Consider the following 21,388-nt stretch of genomic DNA (forward strand, 5'->3'; position numbering starts at 1 on the left):
TACTTCTTTGTGTATATATATTTTAATAAAGTCCTTCATATAGCCCGTGAGTTTTTAATTTATTTGGGGGAGTGCCCATTTTTCAGGTCAGAGCAACTGCCCCTCAAAATTCCTGTGCACGTCCCTGGTGCCAAGTTTCATAATTTTCCTACGTACGGTTCATAGGGCTGCCATAGACTCCCATTGGGGAAGACTAATAACAACAGAAGCCCCAACGCAAACACAACATAAAGAAGCAATAAAATAAAGAATGGAGAAAAAATATTCAAATGTTAAAAATAGTAACCAGTTAAAATAGTAAATAGTTTTTTTATGTAGGCCCATTGGTTTAACCTTTTAACAGTGCGGAAATATGGCCATGAACACTGAGTTTACACCAAACGCGAATTACGCGTATAGACGCAAACTCGCGGCAGGCGGTGTGAATGACTCGAGTGAACCCGCCTCAATCTCGTCTTCCGCGAATGTCGAAAATATTTGTAAATTCGTCACTCACGCGAAAATAACGAACATTTCCCGCGGGTGAAAAAGAGCGTGGACCGCGATTGTTCGCGTTTGGTGTGAAACCAGCATAATACTTCTGATTCTTCTGAACAAACAGACCTTTGCCAGAAATCTGTCATCGGGTGTTTGTATGTAGACACCAACATGTGCAAAATATAGTTTCAATATCACTCTTTAAACTCTTGTATTTGTTTTCAAAATCAAGTGAATAATGGCGCACAACGTCAATGTGCAATTGTCGCGATTTTTTTAGGCATTATTCAGCACATTGGGTATTACAGGGAGGTGGTCCTAGACAGGGGTGTTTTTAGGTTTTTGACGTGCGCACAGGTGTAACTTGTGATTGGCTCTTCGGAAGCTCGCGTGTAGCTCACCAGGGTTCGCGCTGCGTGCTCTCTCATTCACCGGAGAGCGCAGATCGCACGACCACCGCTGAGTGCGAGACCCGTAACATCTTCATGAAGAATGGCACACTACTTAAACTCTGTTAGTCTGGCGGAGAGAAAGCTCACTTGAAGCATGCGCTGGATCTGGATATACACTGATTCAGATCATGACTTCAGCATCCCGTGTGATTTGAAGGGACGTTTCACTGATGCTATGTGACAGCTTAGAAAAAAGTTCCTCCAATGCAATAAGAGCGTCTAGTGTTGAATTGGGAGCGCGGAGCGCGTTTGGAGAGGCGCAGAGGCTGTTTTCACAGCGGATTTTGGATAAGTGCTTGCAGGAGATATGGCTCGCCTGCGCACCCTGCCAAAAAGAAGAAACGATACAGCATCCATCTGTTCTGTGCTGTTAATTGTCATTGTTGTGCTTGGATGTCTCCAGGTGAGCGATCATTAGAATAAAGTAATGCTTTTTTAACTGCATGCACTTTATACATGTTCACTGTGTTTCTCCATGCAGAAAGTTCACTCTGCATCTGCGATTCTTCATCGTGGTCCTTCATCTCTGCTGGAGTCATTGCTATTACCTCAAAGCACAGGTGAGAGCTAAACAATTACCTGTTAGATTTGATTGACAGCTGTCAGTCGCAGGTTTGATTCTTGACGTAGGTTATTACGTGATGTATTTTCATTTGTGGGCATGTGGGGTTCGGTTCGTGAATCAAAATATAAACGTCACACGAAACGTATGGGTGGATGTGTAAGTGCGATCTTTGGAGAAACACGGCCTGTATGAGCGCTCAACGGCAGGGGGCGCTGGACATCATACTTCTCGAAATAAATGCATCCTAAAGGCTTGTGAAATTCTTGCTTTGATTAAGAATATTTGATATTTTTGCTGAATCTACTCCCTAGTTACAGAGTATTTCGTCGGTATACACACACACACACACACACACACACACACACACACACACATGCTCTTGTTAAGGTACAAACTGTGTTTTCTACCCCTTAACCATCAAACTGATCCCTCACAGAAACCTTTTTTGCATTTTTATATCAGCATAATTCCGTACGTTTTATAATCAACATCTGCCGACTGGTCCCCACAATGTATGTGGACCTGACTTCTTAGTATCCTTGTGGTAACATTTGGTTCTTACAATTATAGGCAAACAAGTACACACACACACACACACACACACACATCATTTTCCTAATTTAACTAGCTTCAGGGGACAACTTGCCCCAAACTATTGGTAAGTAAAGCCACATAACACGCTAATCCCGCCCACACACGTTAAGAAAGACAGCAAAAAGATTGGCATGCGCTTAGACTTAGTGAACAATGAACAAAGGCAAACACTTAAAGAAGCTCTCCATCAATCCGCCAAGCTTTACAAACAGTCTCTGTGTGCGTTTACTGCCTTTATCTTGTGAAGGGTCTCTGCACTATCTGGCATAGACTTTGAGGCTGGAGTAGCCCGATATAATAGCGCGTGTGTGTGTTTGTGTAAGAGAAAATAGGAATGAGAGGGTATGCTTCCATGTCACATCAAAATATTAAGAGTGTGTGTCTCAGGAGTATCTTACCCCACGGCCAAAGATCATAAATCTGTCTGGTCATGTCTGTAAAAGCATTTATAACTCAGGCATCAGACCACCGCGAGGATGAGAAGAGAGCGGGTGTATTCCGAGGTCAAACTCACGAAACACCTCCTCTGACCTTTGTGATCGTGACGCTTCCTTCCAATAAATCACATCAGCTTGCTTTTGTATGGATGTTATTAATTATTCTGTACAATAGCAGTAGTGTTAGCAAGACATGCCGTTGTTTTGTTGCTCCGATGTGGCTCATAAAATGACAAATGGTGCATTCAAATTCTTAGCCCGTTCACTTTCTTGGAGAAAGTGAAAATCCCAGCCAGCCATTGCGGTGAAGATATTTGTATTTAACTAACTTGTGTGTATTTCAGGGATGCGACCAAAATGACTCTTTATCTGAATGAAATTAGCCTAATCTGATAGTTAAAGAGGATATTCGGGGGAAAAATGTGGTTTGTAATTCTGTGCATTGCGTCAGCTGCATAAAGGTCGTGGGTTCACATCCCAGGGAACACGCATGCTTACTAAACTGTATGCGCAACCAAATCCATAACTTGAATCTTATTTTTTAAGGAATTTATTACATTGTTACTACTGGTCTTTATATGACAGGTGTTTAGCGGGGAATATATGTCAAAAACAGGAATTTATCATAGCTGTGAAACAATAGGTCAAAAAATGGTGTCCAACTATATTTCGGATAATGCTCTGAATTCACCTCATGAATTGAATCCACATCCAAACAGACTTGATGATCTCACTTCATCTCCTATATAGAATATGAGATTGTGGCTCCATACGAGGTGGATCACGATGGACGTTACATCTCCCATGCCGTGGCTCATCACCACCGCAGGAAACGCTCAGCGGATAGCCAAGGTCATGACCTCAGCACCGTTTGCTTCAGGCTACATGGGCTAGGCCAAGACTTTCACCTGGAACTGGAGCCGTCAAGTGACCTGATCGCACCCGGCTTTACTGTGCAAACCCTGGGCAGAAGACGCACCGAGAGCCTGCAGCCATTTCCAACGGATGACCTCTGCTTCTACCACGGGGTGCTGAGGTCAAAGGTCAACTCATCCGTGGCCCTGTCGACGTGTGATGGGATGGTGAGTAAACTGATAGGTCATTTAGTTTCAGTGTGTTGAGAGATGATTGACAACTGTACGTAATTCTATAATTGTCATTTGGGAAAGCTGTGTTTTCAGAGAGGGATTAAAGCCTGCAAAAAGATAGATACGTGTTTTTAAAAAGTATACCTTTTAGCTGCGTCTGAATTTACTCATGCACTATTCCCTATATTGCGAATGCTAAATAGTCCTCTATATGGGGAAGAAGTGAATGAAAATGAGTGAACGTTTTGTGACACTGACGTAATATATCCTGCGTCTGATAGTACTGTCGCGGACATTCGTCATAACGCTTATATTACACCTGTGTGGCTTTTCGGATTGTTTTGTAAAATGGTAAAGTTCATTTTTACATTATTTGTAGGCTTATCGTTTATTGTAGGCTACTAGTTCTCTACTAAGAGAACAAAACATATGTTTATTTACTTTTACGTTTATTACGTTTAATAAAATTACTTTAAATATATTTAAAATAAAACACTGCTATATATACCATTCGTTTAATCTGTTATTCTCAAAAAGTAGAGAATAAACACAAGTGTATAAACGTACATTCGTGGCATTTAACGGTCACTGTCCTCCAGCTGATTCTAGTCAGACGGTTTATTCGTGTCGTATCATGGGAAATATGGGAGCGAGTGTACATCGGATGTTCACTCAAAATCAGAATGCATTGGGGGTTGAAACTAGTGAACAAATGTAGGGAATGAGTTGTTTACTCAGAATTCGGAACACTCCAAAATGGCGAACACCCGATATAGTGCACCATTCAGACACAGTTTTTGGATTTTTCCTCTCATAAAAATAAGGATCCTCTTTTCCACTTTATTCCATTCTCGGTTCTACTGTACTCTTATTTTGTTAAATTCCGTCTGACTAAACATCAAAAGGAAGCTTTGTTAGTGTTTTTTAGTTCAAATAATTGACAGTGATAGTAAAAGCAGACCCGCAAGTATTTATTAATGTCCTCAGAGAGAATAAGAGTCACGACCCCAAGCATTCGTGGAACGAACTGGAGTACAACAAATGTGTCATTGAATCATTCACGTAGGCCTTAAACTGGATGTAATCATCCGTCTAATCTACTCATCATCTCATCTATTTGTTTTATCCGTAGATTAATGTTCAGTGTGCAAAGAAACCTCAACCCTCCCGAGTGCTTTTGTTATTTTGGCTCTCCGTCGTCTCCCAGTAGGCGCTGGAAGAGCAAAGTGGCTGTGCCGCTGTTCTCATGACTTTCCTCTGACTGGTCTGACATAATGTGCCCTGTCCCATCAATAGAGGACGGCTAAAAAAGCAGCGTTCAAATTCCATTAAACCAGTGACTCAATAACTCTCATAAATTTCGGTCAGGGGAAGATTTACTAGAGAACAGAGCCTCTTTTTTAAGTCAAAAGACATTGGAAGAATCTATATGTCCTCAGTGGACACAAACACGTATTGAACTCACATACTCATTAATAAAACATGTTTTGTTTATTAACAGTTTGTTTTGGCACAGAGTTCTAAAGTGTGTTTATTTGGCATAATATCTTTTGCAATTTAAACATCTTTTGCTTTTAATGAACAGGCGGGCCATTTAATTTAATGTATTTCTCAACATTTTGCAGCACTTTATTGAGTTTGGAATTTATTTGGTTGTTAAACCAATGGCAAAAAACAAAGCTTTTCAAATTCTACATAGCTCGCCTAAATCCTGTCATCATTGACCATCATGTCATTTATGTGGAAAACAAAGAGAAGTTATTTTGCATTTAATTCATGCTCCCATAAATCTTTCAAATTTAACCATGCAAACAAGATGTTTAAAGCAGAAATACAAATTACTATTGGGTAGAATGTATCATGCGACTGATCATTATGCGGGACGTTTGAATATGCAGAGGGTTGAATGAGATATCATAGCCACGGCCGAGATGTTGATCCACTAAACAGAGCCACTAAAGTGGTCTATAGTGCACAGATCAAATCTTTAAGATTGCTGAAACAGTTTGTGCTGAATTAATATCAGCTTGTAACAATCCTGTAGCAATTTGTTTTTCCAAATAACACGCTAAAACTGACCTTCCACCTCATCAGCCATTAAAAATCAGCAGGTCAAATCTTACAGTCTAAAACTAGTTGAAATATACCTGTGATTCTGTAATACTGTGGTCTATCACACGTCCACAGCTGGATATTATTAACAGTGGGTAGTCATTAGTTCAGTGTATCTCCACCGTGGTCCTTGTCCGGTAATGCCCATGTATAAATGCACTTTGAATGACTGAGATCGGCTTTGCAGATCACCAATGAAGGTTGGCAGGGCTGGAATGAGTTTTCTGTCTAAATGTTACAAGGTACAATGAGTGACTTCAGCGGCGTTACATGGGATGCCAATTAGGAGGGTCCCTGGAAATGCAGAGTCGGGGTAAACTCCATTTTGAAAGTCTTTCTGAAGTGTTGCCAACCTGCAGTAATGCGCACGTTGTAGGTGATTGTTTGAAGGCCTGGTTCAATGAAGCCCCCCGTTAACATCCCCCGATATCTGGTCTTAAAAGGTTTGTTGGGGTTGTTTATTTTAACCATTTAAAAACCCTTCAAGTGCTTAGTCAGCAATAAAATGATAATTAAATGGCATTTATTTCGAGTATTCACTTTCTTAATACATGTACAACTATGTTGTCAGTGTTACTGCACAATTCATGCGTGTGTTATTCCAAAGAGAAGTAAAAGTTTCTTCACAATCATTATTCGACATTTAGCTCGATTTTAGCTATGTATGCATTTTCACATTCAGGTCTGATGCAGAACAGCCTTTTACACGATCCTGTCAACCTTCGATGGATAAAGTCCTGCCTACTTTCATGTTTCACTTGGAAAAACTTAAATGAACTGAGTTGTGAATAACGTTGCATGTACTTTAAAGGGTTAACAGAGGAACTTCCCAAAGATATGTAATACAGATTTCCAACACACATACCACAAGGTGCATTAACGTGGATGGAAATGTACAGGGAGAGGATACAGATGCCTGCGATTTTTTACTGGGGCATTAAGTCTGTTGTTAAGGTCAATTTAGCACATAGGTTTATCCTCTTCCGTGGAATTTCCCATGATGCTTATGATTTAACATTTATCATGTGCACCTAGGCTTTGAAAACCAAGCCCAGTCGCCCTAGGCAGCTCAAAATGTAACTCTGGTCCAAAATATATACATTATTATTCTTTGCAAAACATTCCCATATTTCACTCCACAAGCTGTGAGCGTGGCCTTGATAGACTGACAGAATTTAAAAAGTAACATATTTATTTATAAAGTAACAGAAATAGAGCGTGGCGTGATTTGCCCTGTAAAAACAAAACGCAAGAGGCGCCAATAGATGACTAATTGTTGGCGGGAGGTGATTGTCAATGCACGGGAATAAATGTGGTCCTTCTGGAGAGACTGTTTCTATGGAGAGCCACTTGATCTGTACTTAATATATACAGTCACTGTGAGCTAAAAGCATTTCTTCCTTTTGTTATTTTCCCTACTTGTGATATACACAAACAGCAACTGTCAAAAGATGATATTCGGGGAAAAATGAAGTAGCATCCAGTAAAACAATTTGTGTATTCTATGAACTATTCGTTTAAAACGTCTTATGTATTCACCCCACCTTTACGAAACATTAACACCTTCTCAAATATCTTTGGCTGGCATATAAAGCTAGTTCTAGTCCTCTTTACTTTTACTGATCCTCAATTGAGAGCACAGATTCGGTTTCAACTTCTAAATGCATCCAGACAAGCACAGTCTTCTCTCAGATGGAAATAGTAGCTGCATCAGGTGCATCCTTCACAGGCTTCTGATATCCGCTCAGCTCCTTTGATTAGGGTTCTTAGGTCATGCCCGGATCTGCCTGTTTCCCCGACTGCGGGAGTGCAGCTGTTATTTTTCTCCCAGGTAGCGTCTCGCCCCCGTCTTCTGGCGATTTATGACTGCTATTTGCACCTTGTAGCTCTCAGTGTGTAATTTCACGAGAGGTATTTAAGGAGGCAGCATAGACATTTGTTTTTAGTTAGGGTTGTCATGGACCCGAGAGAACCACGCGCAGATATGCGGAGGATGATTCTTACGTGTTACTTATGCAAGAATGCAGTCACTACCACTCCCACTTGACAACATGGATTTGCACTAATGTTCTAAACGGTGTGCTTGAGGACGCTAAAGCAGTGATGTAGTCTACGTGATACGCAGGTATACGCCGTATACCCACTAGAAAAGACTAAGAATTTTCGTATACCCACTTTTTTTTTACGTATCCTTGAACTTTTTTGAGTCAGAAAAGTACATTGTACAATGTACATTAAACATTGCCAGCTGATAAAACCTGTGCTTTAGGGATTGTATACACAAACAGTACCCAAGGCTAAATTTAACTCTTAACTGACTGAGTTAGACAGTGATTAACAAAACCAGCAAGTCCCCCCAGCTGTCATTGGCTATTGAAATCTTGCTTGCAATAAATCTTCCAGAATGCTTTTGATCACATATAGAGCTCTATGCATTTGTGAGTGTGGTGGTGCTGATGCTGATCATAAAAAAGTGCCATGTGCATAAATTGACTTAAAAATGTAAGACTCTCCCTGGCATGAACGGCACACATTTCTCTTGGATTATGGCAAGCCGAATTAGCTTTTAATCATTCTCAGGATGTGAATTTTTGATATCAACTATTCATATCCTGAGAATGATTAAAAGCTAATTTGGTTTGCCATACTTGGAAACCTCAACAAATCTTTGGTTTATTCATGATTCTACCATTTTATATTAGGTAATTGACTAGATTTTATATTTATATAGTGGCGGATATAAACAAGACTGATGTTTATCCATTACATCGCCCACCAGTTCTAGACAGCATCATTCAAACGTTTATGGCAGTAGTGAGTTTTTTAACACCTCTAATTTTCAGTGATATATTTAACAGCTTTTACAGTAAAAAAATCGCCCCAGACATATTACTGTTTGAGATGTTTTTGATCGGTTACCATTTGCTCACAAAATGTAATGTAGGTCTAAAGTCTAAAAATTATTTTAGATGTTTCTTGTGTAAAAACATGTTTAAAAATGATCTCAAACTGTCTTCTAAAGAGCACGGATTGCAAAAGTCTTTCTTTGATTATTTTCCACTTTTACATATTGTATTGTTCATTTATTTTTTATTGCATTGAAATTAGTGGATTGGCATTTTGTGCTCTTGATTGGGGAGGCATAATAAATGTCTTGGTTTTGTTGTAAGACAGCAGACATCACTACACTATAGTAAAATACATACAAAACAGATGTAAATATATGTTACATAGGCTTAATGTGTTCAGAACAACTGCAATTCTGAAAAAGACAGATGTAGAAAGTGTATTTAAGTTTTTGAACATTCTATAGTTAATAAAGCTAACTTACTGAACATATGGGTAACACTTTACTTAAAGCCTTTATGTTTAATGCATTATGAAGGGTCAGTACCCTCGTTTATCTCTTTTTGTTCATAATGTGTGTTGTAATATATTAAATGTTGTAAAGAATTAGAACCAAATTAAAAATGCAAAGTGTAACAATGAATTGATAAGTGTTATGATGCAATAACTGTAGTTACAATTATTCATAGGATGCATTATAAAGTGCATTACAATGCATTAAAACTATCTTTATAATGCATTATAGAAAAAGTATGGTGCACAATATGCTGTATGAAAAGACCATGGGGCTTTAATGAAATGGAAAACACGACACAGGTCACATTAATGTCTCTCACTGTCTGTCTGAATTATGTCACTGATATTTTGTGCTGTCCTTCCAAACTAGCAACAGGCTTGGGTCATTCAGATCAGTCCCGTCCGAACTTTATCTTAAGTCTGGCCTGATAGCCTCAGCCCTGGCAGGGTCGCTTCTGTTGACTGAACACTCTGATCTAGTGACAGGAGTGAAGCGTATCTCATGGGGTTTCTGCTTTGACACCAAAACAACTAGGTAATTTTGCTCTTTGAAGTCCTCACGTCTAATAAAGGATCAAATGCTTGACCGTACAACCTTTGGTCTATGGGTGAGATTAAGTCCAAGGCGTTTTTTACCTTGATGGAGTCTTGAATCACTGCTCTTGAAGCATCTGCGTGGTTAAAGTTGTTAACTGACCTATTCAGGGCCAGGGGTTGTTAACATGTGACTCTCTTCTCGCCCCGATATCTAAGGAAGATTTCTTTTCTTTTTTTGGTGCTTCTGCCTTTCCTAGCACTTAAAAAAATAAGGCTTACATAGATCATCTAGTGTCAGATGTTTTTATACAGTGTCATAAATAAGAATTTTAAGGCTGTGATTTTGACATCAATCTACACGCGTGCCTGTGTACGAAATTGTTGGATCCATGGTGTCTTCTGGAACAGTTGTTTTGTCCAGTTTATCATCCTTAATTTCGTTCCAAACGCTCTCTAAGGACGAGCGTGGTGTTAATCGAAACATCTAATTGTCGTTGCACATCTTGGGCCGTTCCACGTGTTTATTCATCTGTTCAGTATCACGCAAGTGTTTGTTTGAAAAGACGCATGTTGAAATCTGTCAGCAGTTACCTCCCATACAGGCGTTAATTACGAGATGAGCTCTGTATCCCAACACGCACTATGATCATGGATCTGAGTTGTTTAGTCTGGCTAGACCTGCATGGCTTTGCTCATTGAGAACTTAACTGATGAGTGAAGGCAACATTCCTGGAGCCAGTGAGACCGGACCTCTGGTCAACTGCGTAGGTAATAGAGTCCCAAATGTGAATTATGGGATAATGATTGGTGACATTTATTAGATCAACATCAACTCTATGTTTAGAACCTTGGGTGTGATATAACACGCAGTCTTCAAAGTTTGGCGTAAGCGCTCATGTGCTTCCAACCATACAGGCTCATACATGGGTGATTGTGAACAGACAAATACAGACATACGGTACTTGCTAAATTATCACTGGGCATCATAATAGACCCCACGCACTTATTAAAGGCATTTTAAAATACACCATACACTGATCCCGAAAAAGCTTTTACATCCAACCTGCTTTGCCTCTCTCTTCTATTCCCAGAGCTCAACATATGTTTTACAGGCTATTGTCTGCATGATTGCCTTGCAATTAACTTAAGTGTTGCTGGCAATGATGTCAGATAATCAAATGCACATTGGGTTCAAGCAGAAGGGTTCTCAGTATGTTTGTTTAGAGAGGACCTGGTCCTTTGAGCCCAATTAAGGATCATTTTCAGACTTTAGAGAACTGGGTGCGCAAAATGCATATTTAAACGAGGTCCTGTTGTGACCTGACATGACATTAAGACAGGGGCTTGAAGAGTCCTTGAGAGTGTATTAGATGTGAAGTGTATTAGTGAAAGAATGACTGTTGTCAGAGATGAAGAAACCAAGTGCAGGCAGCAGTGAAGGGGTTAACAAAATAAAGATTTTATTAAACACAAAACAAAGACCCACGATGGGGATAATACAAATAAGACACTAGGAGACTAGAGACATTATGACACTATAACAAGGGCAGGGGCGAGGAAACAAGCAAGGTGCATATGCAAAAGGAACGAGCACAGGACAATAGACAAGAGGACATTAAATAGGGAGACTAACAAAGGAAATAACAATGGGCAGGTGTGGGTAATGAGACACAGGCGGGAGGCTAACGAGGAAACGAGAGGGCGGTATCAAAGACAAGACCGGAGAGAGCGCATATCATATCATGTCATGACTGACAATAATATGTTACTCTCCACACAAAACACGTGGCTCTGTCATGATTCTGCTACTAGACTAGAAAATCCAGACAAAAGAGGGTAGAACCATGACAGACCGTCAAAGAAGGACAACTAAAAATCTTTATCTGCTCTCGCAGTAACAAGAATCACAGTTCTCTGTTGGAAGTTCCAAGATTGATGATCAACAGCGGTTGTTGTGTTATAGATGTAAGAGCATACTGCTTGATGGAAATTCCTGCTGGTCTAAACAGTTTTTGGGAAGGGATGTGTCAGCAATACAGCTTTTAATGTAGATGAATTTCAGCTTTCAGACTCGGCCAGCGATCTGATAATCTGGAGTCTGTAGGCGTCTTGAGAACATTAAGAAAGCGTCTGTTTTATGTTCCGAAGCACATGATCATTATGTTTGCTTTTGTGTTGCATAGAAAGAATGTATTCATCAGATGGCGAGGCGCTGACTAGTGTGTGTTTTTCCTCTAGTCAGGTTTGATCAGGACTCAAGAGGTTGATTATTTCCTGAAGCCACTGCACCCACATCAGGCACTTTTGGAGAGGTTCTCCGCACCATCTGATCACCATCCCCACATTCTGTACAAGAGATCCACACAGACAAACAGAAGAAGAAAAAGAATGACATCTGAGAAAAAGTCTTCCGGCACGGGATACCCTTACATGTGGGGAACAAGCATAAGAGATGAGACGACCCCACACAAACACACAGATCCAGAGGAGTATCAGCGTATGCCACAAAGTCATGACAACTACCATCAGAGACAGCACTACTGTGGAAGACGGAAGAAATGTATGTAAGGACTCTCTCCAAATATATCTTACGTGTCTGTATTTCCACCAAGCTGGTTTACATTACATTGTACTGGACAGTCAATTAGATGGGGGAGGGTGTTCTGGAGAGCGGTTATATGCAATGAAGTCACAGCTGTTTAAGGGTCAGCTTTAACATGTTTTAATTTCTGACACCATGACATAATTACGCACCTGTATTGTGTTTGGTCAGGGATGAATTATTCTCACCAGGGCTAACATACACTATATCCTCACACTGCACTTGAACCATTGTAACAATTCACTAAGTAAATCTTTCATGGGATGTGAGGTAACAGCTAATGCAGATGGCGTAGATTAGTGTCTAATGTAAGCCTAATTTTTCCAAACACTGAGCATATTTCTTGTCTAACAATAAATTAGTTACCAATGAGTGTCTGATTTTTTTTTCTGTAATGTGTTTCAGATATGCCTAAACCACCTGAGGAAGATATCTATATTTTTCCGGATGAATACAAACTTATATCCAGGGTGAAACGAGCCATCATGCTGAAACCGCAGCCATACCAGAGAGTAAATGTGGAGACGTTGGTGGTGGTTGACCGTAAGATGATGGAGAACCATGGCCATGAGAACATAACCACATATGTCCTTACTGTTTTAAACATGGTACATCATAATTTTTATTCACCTGTCTGTCCATCCATCTATTTGTTGGTCTGTTTGTCCACCTCTCCATTTGTCCATCCATTCTATGTTCCAAGTATATTGTGTTGCACAATTGGACATGCTCTCAAAATATAGACCGTTATGTCAAGCTGAGGTCAGCAAGTGTTTTCACTTGGTTGTGGCATATCTGGCTGACCGACTGAATTGGTTAATGACTGATAAAACTCTTTTAAGCGTAAGCATGGTAAATAAAAATCTAAGCACAAATGAAAAATAGGATAGCGTTACATGTTTTGAACATAATCATCAAACTTGTGAAGGCCTTGGAATTCTGTTTTACAAAGGATCAGGAAAATACAGACACCTGAGATCAGTCTGGATGTCTCTTGTGTTGGTGTCACCAAAACTAAGACAAAATAGAAGGAATTAAAGAGCTTGTTTTTGGGGACGAAGTGTTTGTATTTATGATACCTGAGCACCTTAAACCATCACAGAGACTTTATCCCTATCCTGTTTCAAAAGCCAGTGAGATATATGGGATTAGCTATTCCCTTAAGTATATCTGATATGCCTACAAAGAGGTGAGGCTTTGAAGAAGTTTGGAGAAACATCCCTGCCACGAGTTTCTCATTTATCCCAAGAGAAGCTGTCAGTAGGTCTCTAAGAAGGTCATACCGAGTTTAAATGCCATACTATAAATGCTGTATTTACACGAAAAATCATCTTGTAAATGTTAGAATATTGAACTGTTCCTTATCTCCACAAAGGTCTCGACACTTTTTAAAGATGGAACGATTGGGGGTGATATCAACATTGTAATTGTTGGACTTATACTGTTGGATGAAGACCAGGTGAGATGATTTACACATTTTGACTTAATTTATATTACAGTTGAAAGATTTAAAGATGTTTTAAGAATATTACATCAACAACAGTATGTTAAGATAATGTGTACGTGTCCAAACAGAAATGTTAATCCTTAGCTAAATGTAGATACCTTTGTAAATGAATGAATGTCAAACAGTAGGGAAAAGGCCTCTGGAAATGATTGATGTCATGGACCAAAAGAAGTTTAGATAATACAGAGTTTTAAAAGGTAATGCAACACTTCAGATGGTGTATTTTATTGTACTTCATGGGCTTGTCTCCTTGGCTTTCTTTGAGACGTTCATCTGAACAGGTCTTGTTTTAATGATGACAGTTTAATTGGCTGAACGACATTCCACTGGATTCCAGCCATATAGGGGTACTGTTTGCAGGAAAATAGGCCAGCAGACGGCAGAAGATGAGGGCTCTGTTACTGACACACCTGTGCTAATGTTAATGAAGTTCACCTTAGCCACAAGATGAGGAATGCAGAAAATTACCCTTATCCTTTCTTTTGCTGGAAGAATTAGCAACAGTCACTCAGGATCAGCTGAGGGCATCATGAGGGGCTAATTGCCCACAGACTAATTTACCGAGGTTGGGTCAACAGAGGCAGCAGATAATTGCTCAGCTCACCTTTTGACATTTTATCAACAGTTTTTTTCCTGTATTTCACTACATTCTACTGCACTGTACCCTTCTATACTCTACACCGCTCTACTTTACCCTACTCCATTTTTCTCTACTCCACTGTAATGTACTCTTTATGTTGTGCCCTACTCTTCTGCATAATAAACTACCCTATCATACTTTTCTTTGCATTACCCCACCATACTATACTCAACCCCTCTCTAATCGACCCCATTCTTTACTCTACTGTACTGTACTCTGCTCTACTATACTTACCCCATTCTACTCTTCCCCACCATTCTTTAACTTAACCTACCTTACCCTACTCTACCTTACTCTGTTCTACTGTCTTCCCAATCTTTTTTACTTTGCTCTTCCCTACTCCACCCCACTCTATTCCTCTCCACTCGTCCTTACCTTAACCCTGCACTCACCTACTCCACTCTACTATATTCTGCTCTACTGTACTCAACTCTTCCCCACTTTTCTTTGACTTGACCCTACTCTACCTTACTCTCCTTTACTATACTCTGTTCTACTGTAATCAACTCTTCGCCATTCTTCTTTACTTTGCTCTACTCTACTCTACTCTACTCTACTCTACTCTACTCTACTCTACTCTACTCTACTCTACTCTACTCTACTCTACTCTACTCTACCCTACTCTACTCTACTCTACTCTGATCCACACTTCCACACTCTGCCTTACTTTATTTTGACCTACTCTACGAGTCTTCACTCTTTTCTACCCAACTATACTATACCCCGCTCTCCTCTAGTCTACTCTCCCTACTGTACTCTGCTCTGAACTACTTTACCTTACTCTCTCAGGATGGACTGGTGATTAACCATCATGCTGACCATACTCTGAACAGTTTCTGTCAGTGGCAGTCTGGTTTGTCAGGGCGAGAAGGTCGGCGTCATGATCATGCCATTCTTCTGACTGGTCTGGATATCTGCTCCTGGAAGAATGAACCATGTGACACTTTAGGTAAGAACACCACCTGTTGATTTGAGATCAGTCTTATCACACTTGTTTTGGCAGAAAGCAGGGAGGTCTGGGCTGATAACAGTTGGAGGTTCAGACCTGACATGAGATAATTAATTATCTATCACAGTTTTCCCTTTAAAGGTGTGACGATCTTGTCGTTTTTATTATTTTATACTGTTGTCTGAGTCTACTTATGAAGTTTGCGTGGTCTGGGCTGGTAATAGTTGGAGGTTCAGACCTGACATTAGAATTCATTATCAATCACAATTTTTCCTTTAAAGGTGTGCTGATCTACTTATGAAGTTCACATTTTTTCTTTTTCATTCAAAAACATTAAAATCAATAATTAATAGGCTTTTTTTCTACCCTAGTTGTAAATGATAACCAGTTGGACTTTTTTCTATATTCAGACATTTAAAAAAAATTGGTTAGTAGGGTTGAATTATTTAGAGGTTTACAGGTTTACAGAACTGTTCTTCCTAATAGCCTCTTTTCTAAGAGAGTTCCAGTTTAGGTATCCACCCTGTGCTACATGAAAGAATCTCTCCCTGCCTACCTCATTAGCAAACCTAGCCTTGCCTCACAGATGGAAGGCCACAGTTCAAAGGGTGTCTGGGAACACAACATTTGAGGAGAGTCAATGATTAACACTTCAACACAGCCTGTGGCTAACACCTAAAATTCAGAGGTGAAAGGGTCAGGGGCAGGGGATATTTCTCATCTTTCAGAGGTCGCCGTGGAAGATTAAAGAGCACTACTGAACCTTTGTTAGCATAATACACTCTTCAGGTATAGTACCACACCTCAGAAAACAACACTGTATACCAAATTAAATAGCTTCACTGGACTAGCCTCATACATAATTATAGCAAATTACATAGTTTTCATGAAACAAATTTAAATGTATGTGTGCTTGTAGTGAGGCATGTTCTGTTATGCAGTCAGCTTACAAATGTTTGTATTTTGAAGAGTAAGTTATATGAGCTAGCATCTTGCTGTGGTAACATTCATTTTGGCAGTTTACAGTTATTACAAGTTCACATGTAGTGGATAATGTACAGTCAACCGGCAGTTATTGCAAAGTAAATCCCAATGGATTTAGCTCATGATAAAAGATAAAAGGTGGACTTGGGTTTGAGAAGGGATGCCAGATGAATTGTTGCAGGCATACATACAGTATATGCTAGCAGGAGCTTTGTGATTGGGCGGATTAAATTAACACGGTGCTTCCAAACTCCATTAAATTAATTGATAAATCAAGGGTTCTTCAAGGGTTCAAGTATATTTTATGTGTTTTTCTTGAGCATTGTTTTCCAAAGACAAATAAATCATAACATGTTCTGGTGCAACACACACAGTATTTATGCAATACATACACATATTTTATCATATAGTGCAGTAGTATACGAAGTTCAGTACGTCAAAGAACAGAACATATGTTAAGTGGTTAAATGGAGGTAAATAAATCAAACTCATGTGGTCCTTTAGGGGTTTGACTTTGGTCCAACACATACTGTACTCGGTCTCCATAGGTTTTGTATTAAAGAGTAAGAAAGTCCAGACTTGGAAATCTGTAATAAAATACAGTTTCCTTAGATCTCTCAGGCCCATATAGTATCACTTTAAGAATCGTTCAAAGCATCTTTTTACATAAATTTTCCACAATTTATAAACCACTTTTACCTGCACAAGATCCAATTAAATGTTCATCCATACTGATTCAGTTGAAACAACTCAACTAGGTTAGTAAAACTTGTAGTCCTGTGGCCCCTTACTTTTTTCAGTTAAATGGTTTGATTCTGTGAAGATTTATTGTCTATTAATGTATTATTTGGTATTGTACTAGCTTTAATTGAAATACCCATTTGCACTGCAGACCATGCATTCATTGTTTGCTTTAACCTATGATAAAACAGATGAGCTAATAAATTAATTTTGTCTAATTTCAGGTTTCGCTCCAATCAGTGGAATGTGCAGCAAGTATCGAAGCTGTACTATCAATGAGGACACAGGTCTTGGTCTAGCTTTCACTATTGCCCATGAATCTGGACACAAGTAAGAGATGAATTCATTATTAACTTTTCTTACTCCTCTTTATAGCATTATGTAGCAAAAAGCTTTTTATTTCACAGCTTTGGAATGATCCATGATGGAGAAGGCAACCTATGTAAGAAGTCGGTTGGAAACATCATGTCTCCCACCCTGGCTGGACACAATGGATTATTTTCCTGGTCATCCTGTAGCCGACAATATCTAAACAGGTTTCTGAGGTGAGGAAAGACTGTTCTATATGGTAGCAAAAGTAACAAAAATGTTTTCCAAACAACATTGCTCATTTTACACTACAGATTTCTTTTTTGTTCAGTGTTGTTGTTAATGTTGCTATACTGGGCCTTCACCACTTGGAAGGATTATCCCTGAATCACATGCTCAACCCATTAGCAGCCCAAAGCAATATTAGAAAAACTGTGTGATGGTATTAACAACCGTGCCCTTAATTGAGCGTGTCCTGTCCGTCAGTCATCCACGCAAGATCTCCCAGTGTGAGAGTCTAGACACCAACCTCATCTTTTAAAAGTAGTATTTGTAGTGCTGTTTTGGTTCTGATATGTAATACCAAGTAGCTTCAGGTTTTACATTTCGATTTCTGTCTGAAAGCCATGTCTGTACTTGTGAAACTGGATCAGTTTGATTTGTTGCCCTTAAATTAACCATCATGTCATATGTGCTTAGTTATCACGATGACCTCATCCTCTTTACTGTCTGGGTGAGCTCCCTGGCAGTGAGATAAATCAGTAGTTCAAGGCTTCACCGTATTGAGGGATTCCCTGCCAAGGCGATTATTTCACCTGTTTACTCCGCCCCTTCAAACCACAGCTTCATGTTAAGGTGAATACCGGTTGGATAGCTGGATAGAGCAGGAAATACACAGCAGAAGACTGGGAAATTGTTTGAAAATGGGGCTTGCAATGATTAAAAAGACTTTGAAACTGTGTCATGCTGAGTCCTTGTGATCTTAGCCAAGTAGGACATACTGTATTCTCTACTGTTGGTCTTTGAGCAACATTCCTAGCAAACAATAGCATTTCTGGGTGAAGTTTGTGGTTGTTGTGGGCTTATGGTTGGGGTTGGAGCTTGAACTACCTTATTTTTCAAACGTATAATTTCTTTTACGTTCTTACGGGTATGCTCTTGTAGGACCAACAGTTGTCCTTCTGGGTAAAGTGTGACTCCGCAATGCATGGGTGGGCTTTCTCGTGATTTTTTTTCCTTGGTTAAGAAAGTCCTCCTTTAGGCTTGTTAGATTGTTTCCCCACCCATTTGTTTCTAGAGATAATTCAGAGTTTAGTTTCGTCTAATCCCAAGGAATTAAGGTAGCTGCTTTAGGTGTGTTTAGTTAGCATTGCATGTACACTCTGCAGGACTTGCCCTTGCCTAAACGGAGCTGATTAGTGTCACCAGGAACCACACAGAGATGCGTCAGCTTTTCCAGCACTGTCTGGGCATCTTCAAAATGATCATTCCTCTTCCTCTTCCACCCCCCCCCCAAAACAGCAGCGTACAAGAGACATGCTTCGGATTATGGCAACTTACTTTTCGTCAGCCGCCTTCCCATCTGTTAACCATTCTTCACAAGCTGCCATGTTTCACCTACGTCACCATGTGCCTACATCGACAAACTGCAGATCACAAGACCTTCAAGTAGCTAAAGACTTAAAATCTGATTTCAGACCTTCTGTCCTTCCTTTCCATTGCACAATTCTTTTATCACTTTCCCCACTAATAAAAATAAGAATTTAAAAGGAAGTCTGGCAGAGGCAGGCCCGACAAGGTCTGGGTTATAGCTGTTGGTTGCCTTAATCTTGAGGGAACTTAAAGAGGTGACTCTGTGAAAACTGAGTAGTGGTGACGAACTGAATATGATTCATCTCACGCCGACATTTTTGCTTCTGCGGGCCAGATGCTCGAATCCAGACTACTGCATTGATCTAGCCTGAGCTAATTGAAAGCAGGGCTTACATGCGCAGGAGTAGACAAGGATTCCCTTCACAGGGTGAAAAGAATGACTGAAGGATGCTGCGATTGCTGAATGTGTTGCAAAGGAGCAACGTTCCAACAACAACACGGATACAATCTAGTAGTGCTATGGAATCTAATTTGAAAGTGTACCGTACGATTTATGTAAGTGTAGCAGCCCATAAAATCAGACAGTAATGAGCCATCTACTGTATATCTATGCCTGTCAATGATACACCTAATACAAACGCAGCACAGACCGGCACAGATCTCTGCTAAACTACTCTAAACTCATTCTGTGTTTAACTGTACCTCTGATTGTATAAAAAAATGTGTACTGGAATATTTTCTCATGATCCTTACTATCGTTTTTCGCGAAGAGTCTCGTTTCTGGCCCCTGTAATAATGGTAGGGGTTCAATAACAGACGTCATGATAAAGTCAAAGTAAGTGTTGAAAAGAAAGATCTCTAAGTGTAGCCAAGGGAACTATGCTTGTTATGTTGTCATGGTTTCCCCCCGACTGTAAAGGAGTAAAGCTGTTTTACAGCATGTATGAGTCAACCATGTTTCTGTCTCAGTACCGCCCAGGCCACCTGTCTGTCTGATGAGCCCAGCGCCATACAGGAGTACAAATATCCTGAGAAACTTCCTGGAGAGCTGTATGACGCCGACACCCAGTGCAAATGGCAGTTCGGAGAGAAAGCCAAATTGTGCACTCTGGACTTCAAGAAGGCAAGACTTATTTAACAATGAAATATTTATTATTTTTTATCATTTGTTTATTAAACCACTTCTGCTAGTTTCAGTTACCTTCAAATCATGCGGAAATGGTTGTATTTGGGGGTTAAGTGCACCTCCATCATTAAGCAAATTGTCCATGTCTGCTGATAATTGGTATTGATCATTAATTAAATGCAATATTTAAACAATATTGTGGCCAGGTAAACTACAAAAATGTGAATTTGTGAAAAACATGCACGTGCGTATTTTGTGAAGCTGCCAACTACTGGCCTGGTGTGAATACATCAGGTTTAGTCATTTTCACAGATACTGTATATGGGAATAAGGATCAACATTGTTGTCTGTGCGATGTCTGTTGTTCAGAAATACACTTCGCATTTTTAATACGTTGTTGTCATGTAAACGTACCCTAAGTTTTTTTACATTTTGCGCATAATCCTATATACTGCTCTAATAAGGCAAGTAGATTTTCTGTACATAATGCACAACCTTCGTTCCTTATTCTTGCTTAATATTTTTGTGTCTTAAAATCTTAAGTCAAGTCAAGTCAAGTCAGCTTTATTTATATAGCGCTTTTCACAATTTTCATTGTCACAAAGCAGCTGTACAAGAAAACATTGACTGTAAGTAAAACATAAAAGGTTATGGAAGTCAAAACATAGGTCAAATATCAGACACACAATAAATTCCTATATGCAGTGTTAATTAAATAAGACTATCAAATTCTAGCAGCCCCCCCCGGCCAGGCAAACAGTGCAAAACAGTATGCAAACGGTGGCGAGGAACCCAAAACTCCATTGGAGGAGAAAAAAAACCTCAGAGAGAAACCAGGCCTAACCAGGGGATTCCAGTTCCCCTCTGGCAAAAACTGCTGCCTCTGCACAAGCTCCACAGTGCTTGCACAACAAGGTAAAATAAAAAAAGTTAGATTTAAAATTATCATTAATAATCTAATAGCGAGTTTTGTAGATTCGCCACGACCTTCGTCCAGCATTTGTCAGGTCTGGGAATGGATTGCGCCCGGCCCGCTCCGGTAACCTTGGACTGCATCCTGCCCGCTCTAGTAACCTTGGAACAATGAGACAAGACTGGCTGAGAGTACAGTACTGTTCTGCACTCTTTGATGCAACAAATGCATCAGTTGTTATTGGAAGTGTCCCTGCTTCCGGTTGATCTAACTAGTGCAGCCTAGATCTTTGAAATATATATATTATGATAGTGTAGTGTATGCAAGATTAAAAAGATGCGTCTTTAGTCTAGATCTAAACTGACAGAGTGTGTCTGCCTCCGGGACAGTGCAGGGAAG

General features: G+C 39.8%; 1 protein-coding gene across 1 annotated transcript in view; it reads left to right on the top strand.

Moving 5' to 3' along the window:
* Window positions 1-1,236: 1,236 nt before the first annotated feature.
* Window positions 1,237-21,388, top strand: part of adamts16 (ADAM metallopeptidase with thrombospondin type 1 motif, 16) — a gene marked incomplete at its 5' end in the record, with an annotated part of 57,324 nt that continues 37,172 nt past the window's right edge. The window contains 10 exons of the mRNA XM_079469040.1: window positions 1,237-1,332; window positions 1,411-1,489; window positions 3,276-3,607; window positions 11,864-12,185; window positions 12,633-12,835; window positions 13,603-13,686; window positions 15,164-15,323; window positions 17,273-17,378; window positions 17,456-17,593; window positions 19,920-20,073. Of these exons, the coding sequence (XP_079325166.1) occupies window positions 1,237-1,332; window positions 1,411-1,489; window positions 3,276-3,607; window positions 11,864-12,185; window positions 12,633-12,835; window positions 13,603-13,686; window positions 15,164-15,323; window positions 17,273-17,378; window positions 17,456-17,593; window positions 19,920-20,073 (1,674 nt within the window). The remainder of the gene's footprint in view (window positions 1,333-1,410; window positions 1,490-3,275; window positions 3,608-11,863; window positions 12,186-12,632; window positions 12,836-13,602; window positions 13,687-15,163; window positions 15,324-17,272; window positions 17,379-17,455; window positions 17,594-19,919; window positions 20,074-21,388) is intronic.

Source organism: Barbatula barbatula (assembly GCF_947034865.1).
Source record: "Barbatula barbatula genome assembly, chromosome: 12".
NCBI classification, from domain to species: Eukaryota; Metazoa; Chordata; class Actinopteri; order Cypriniformes; family Nemacheilidae; genus Barbatula; species Barbatula barbatula.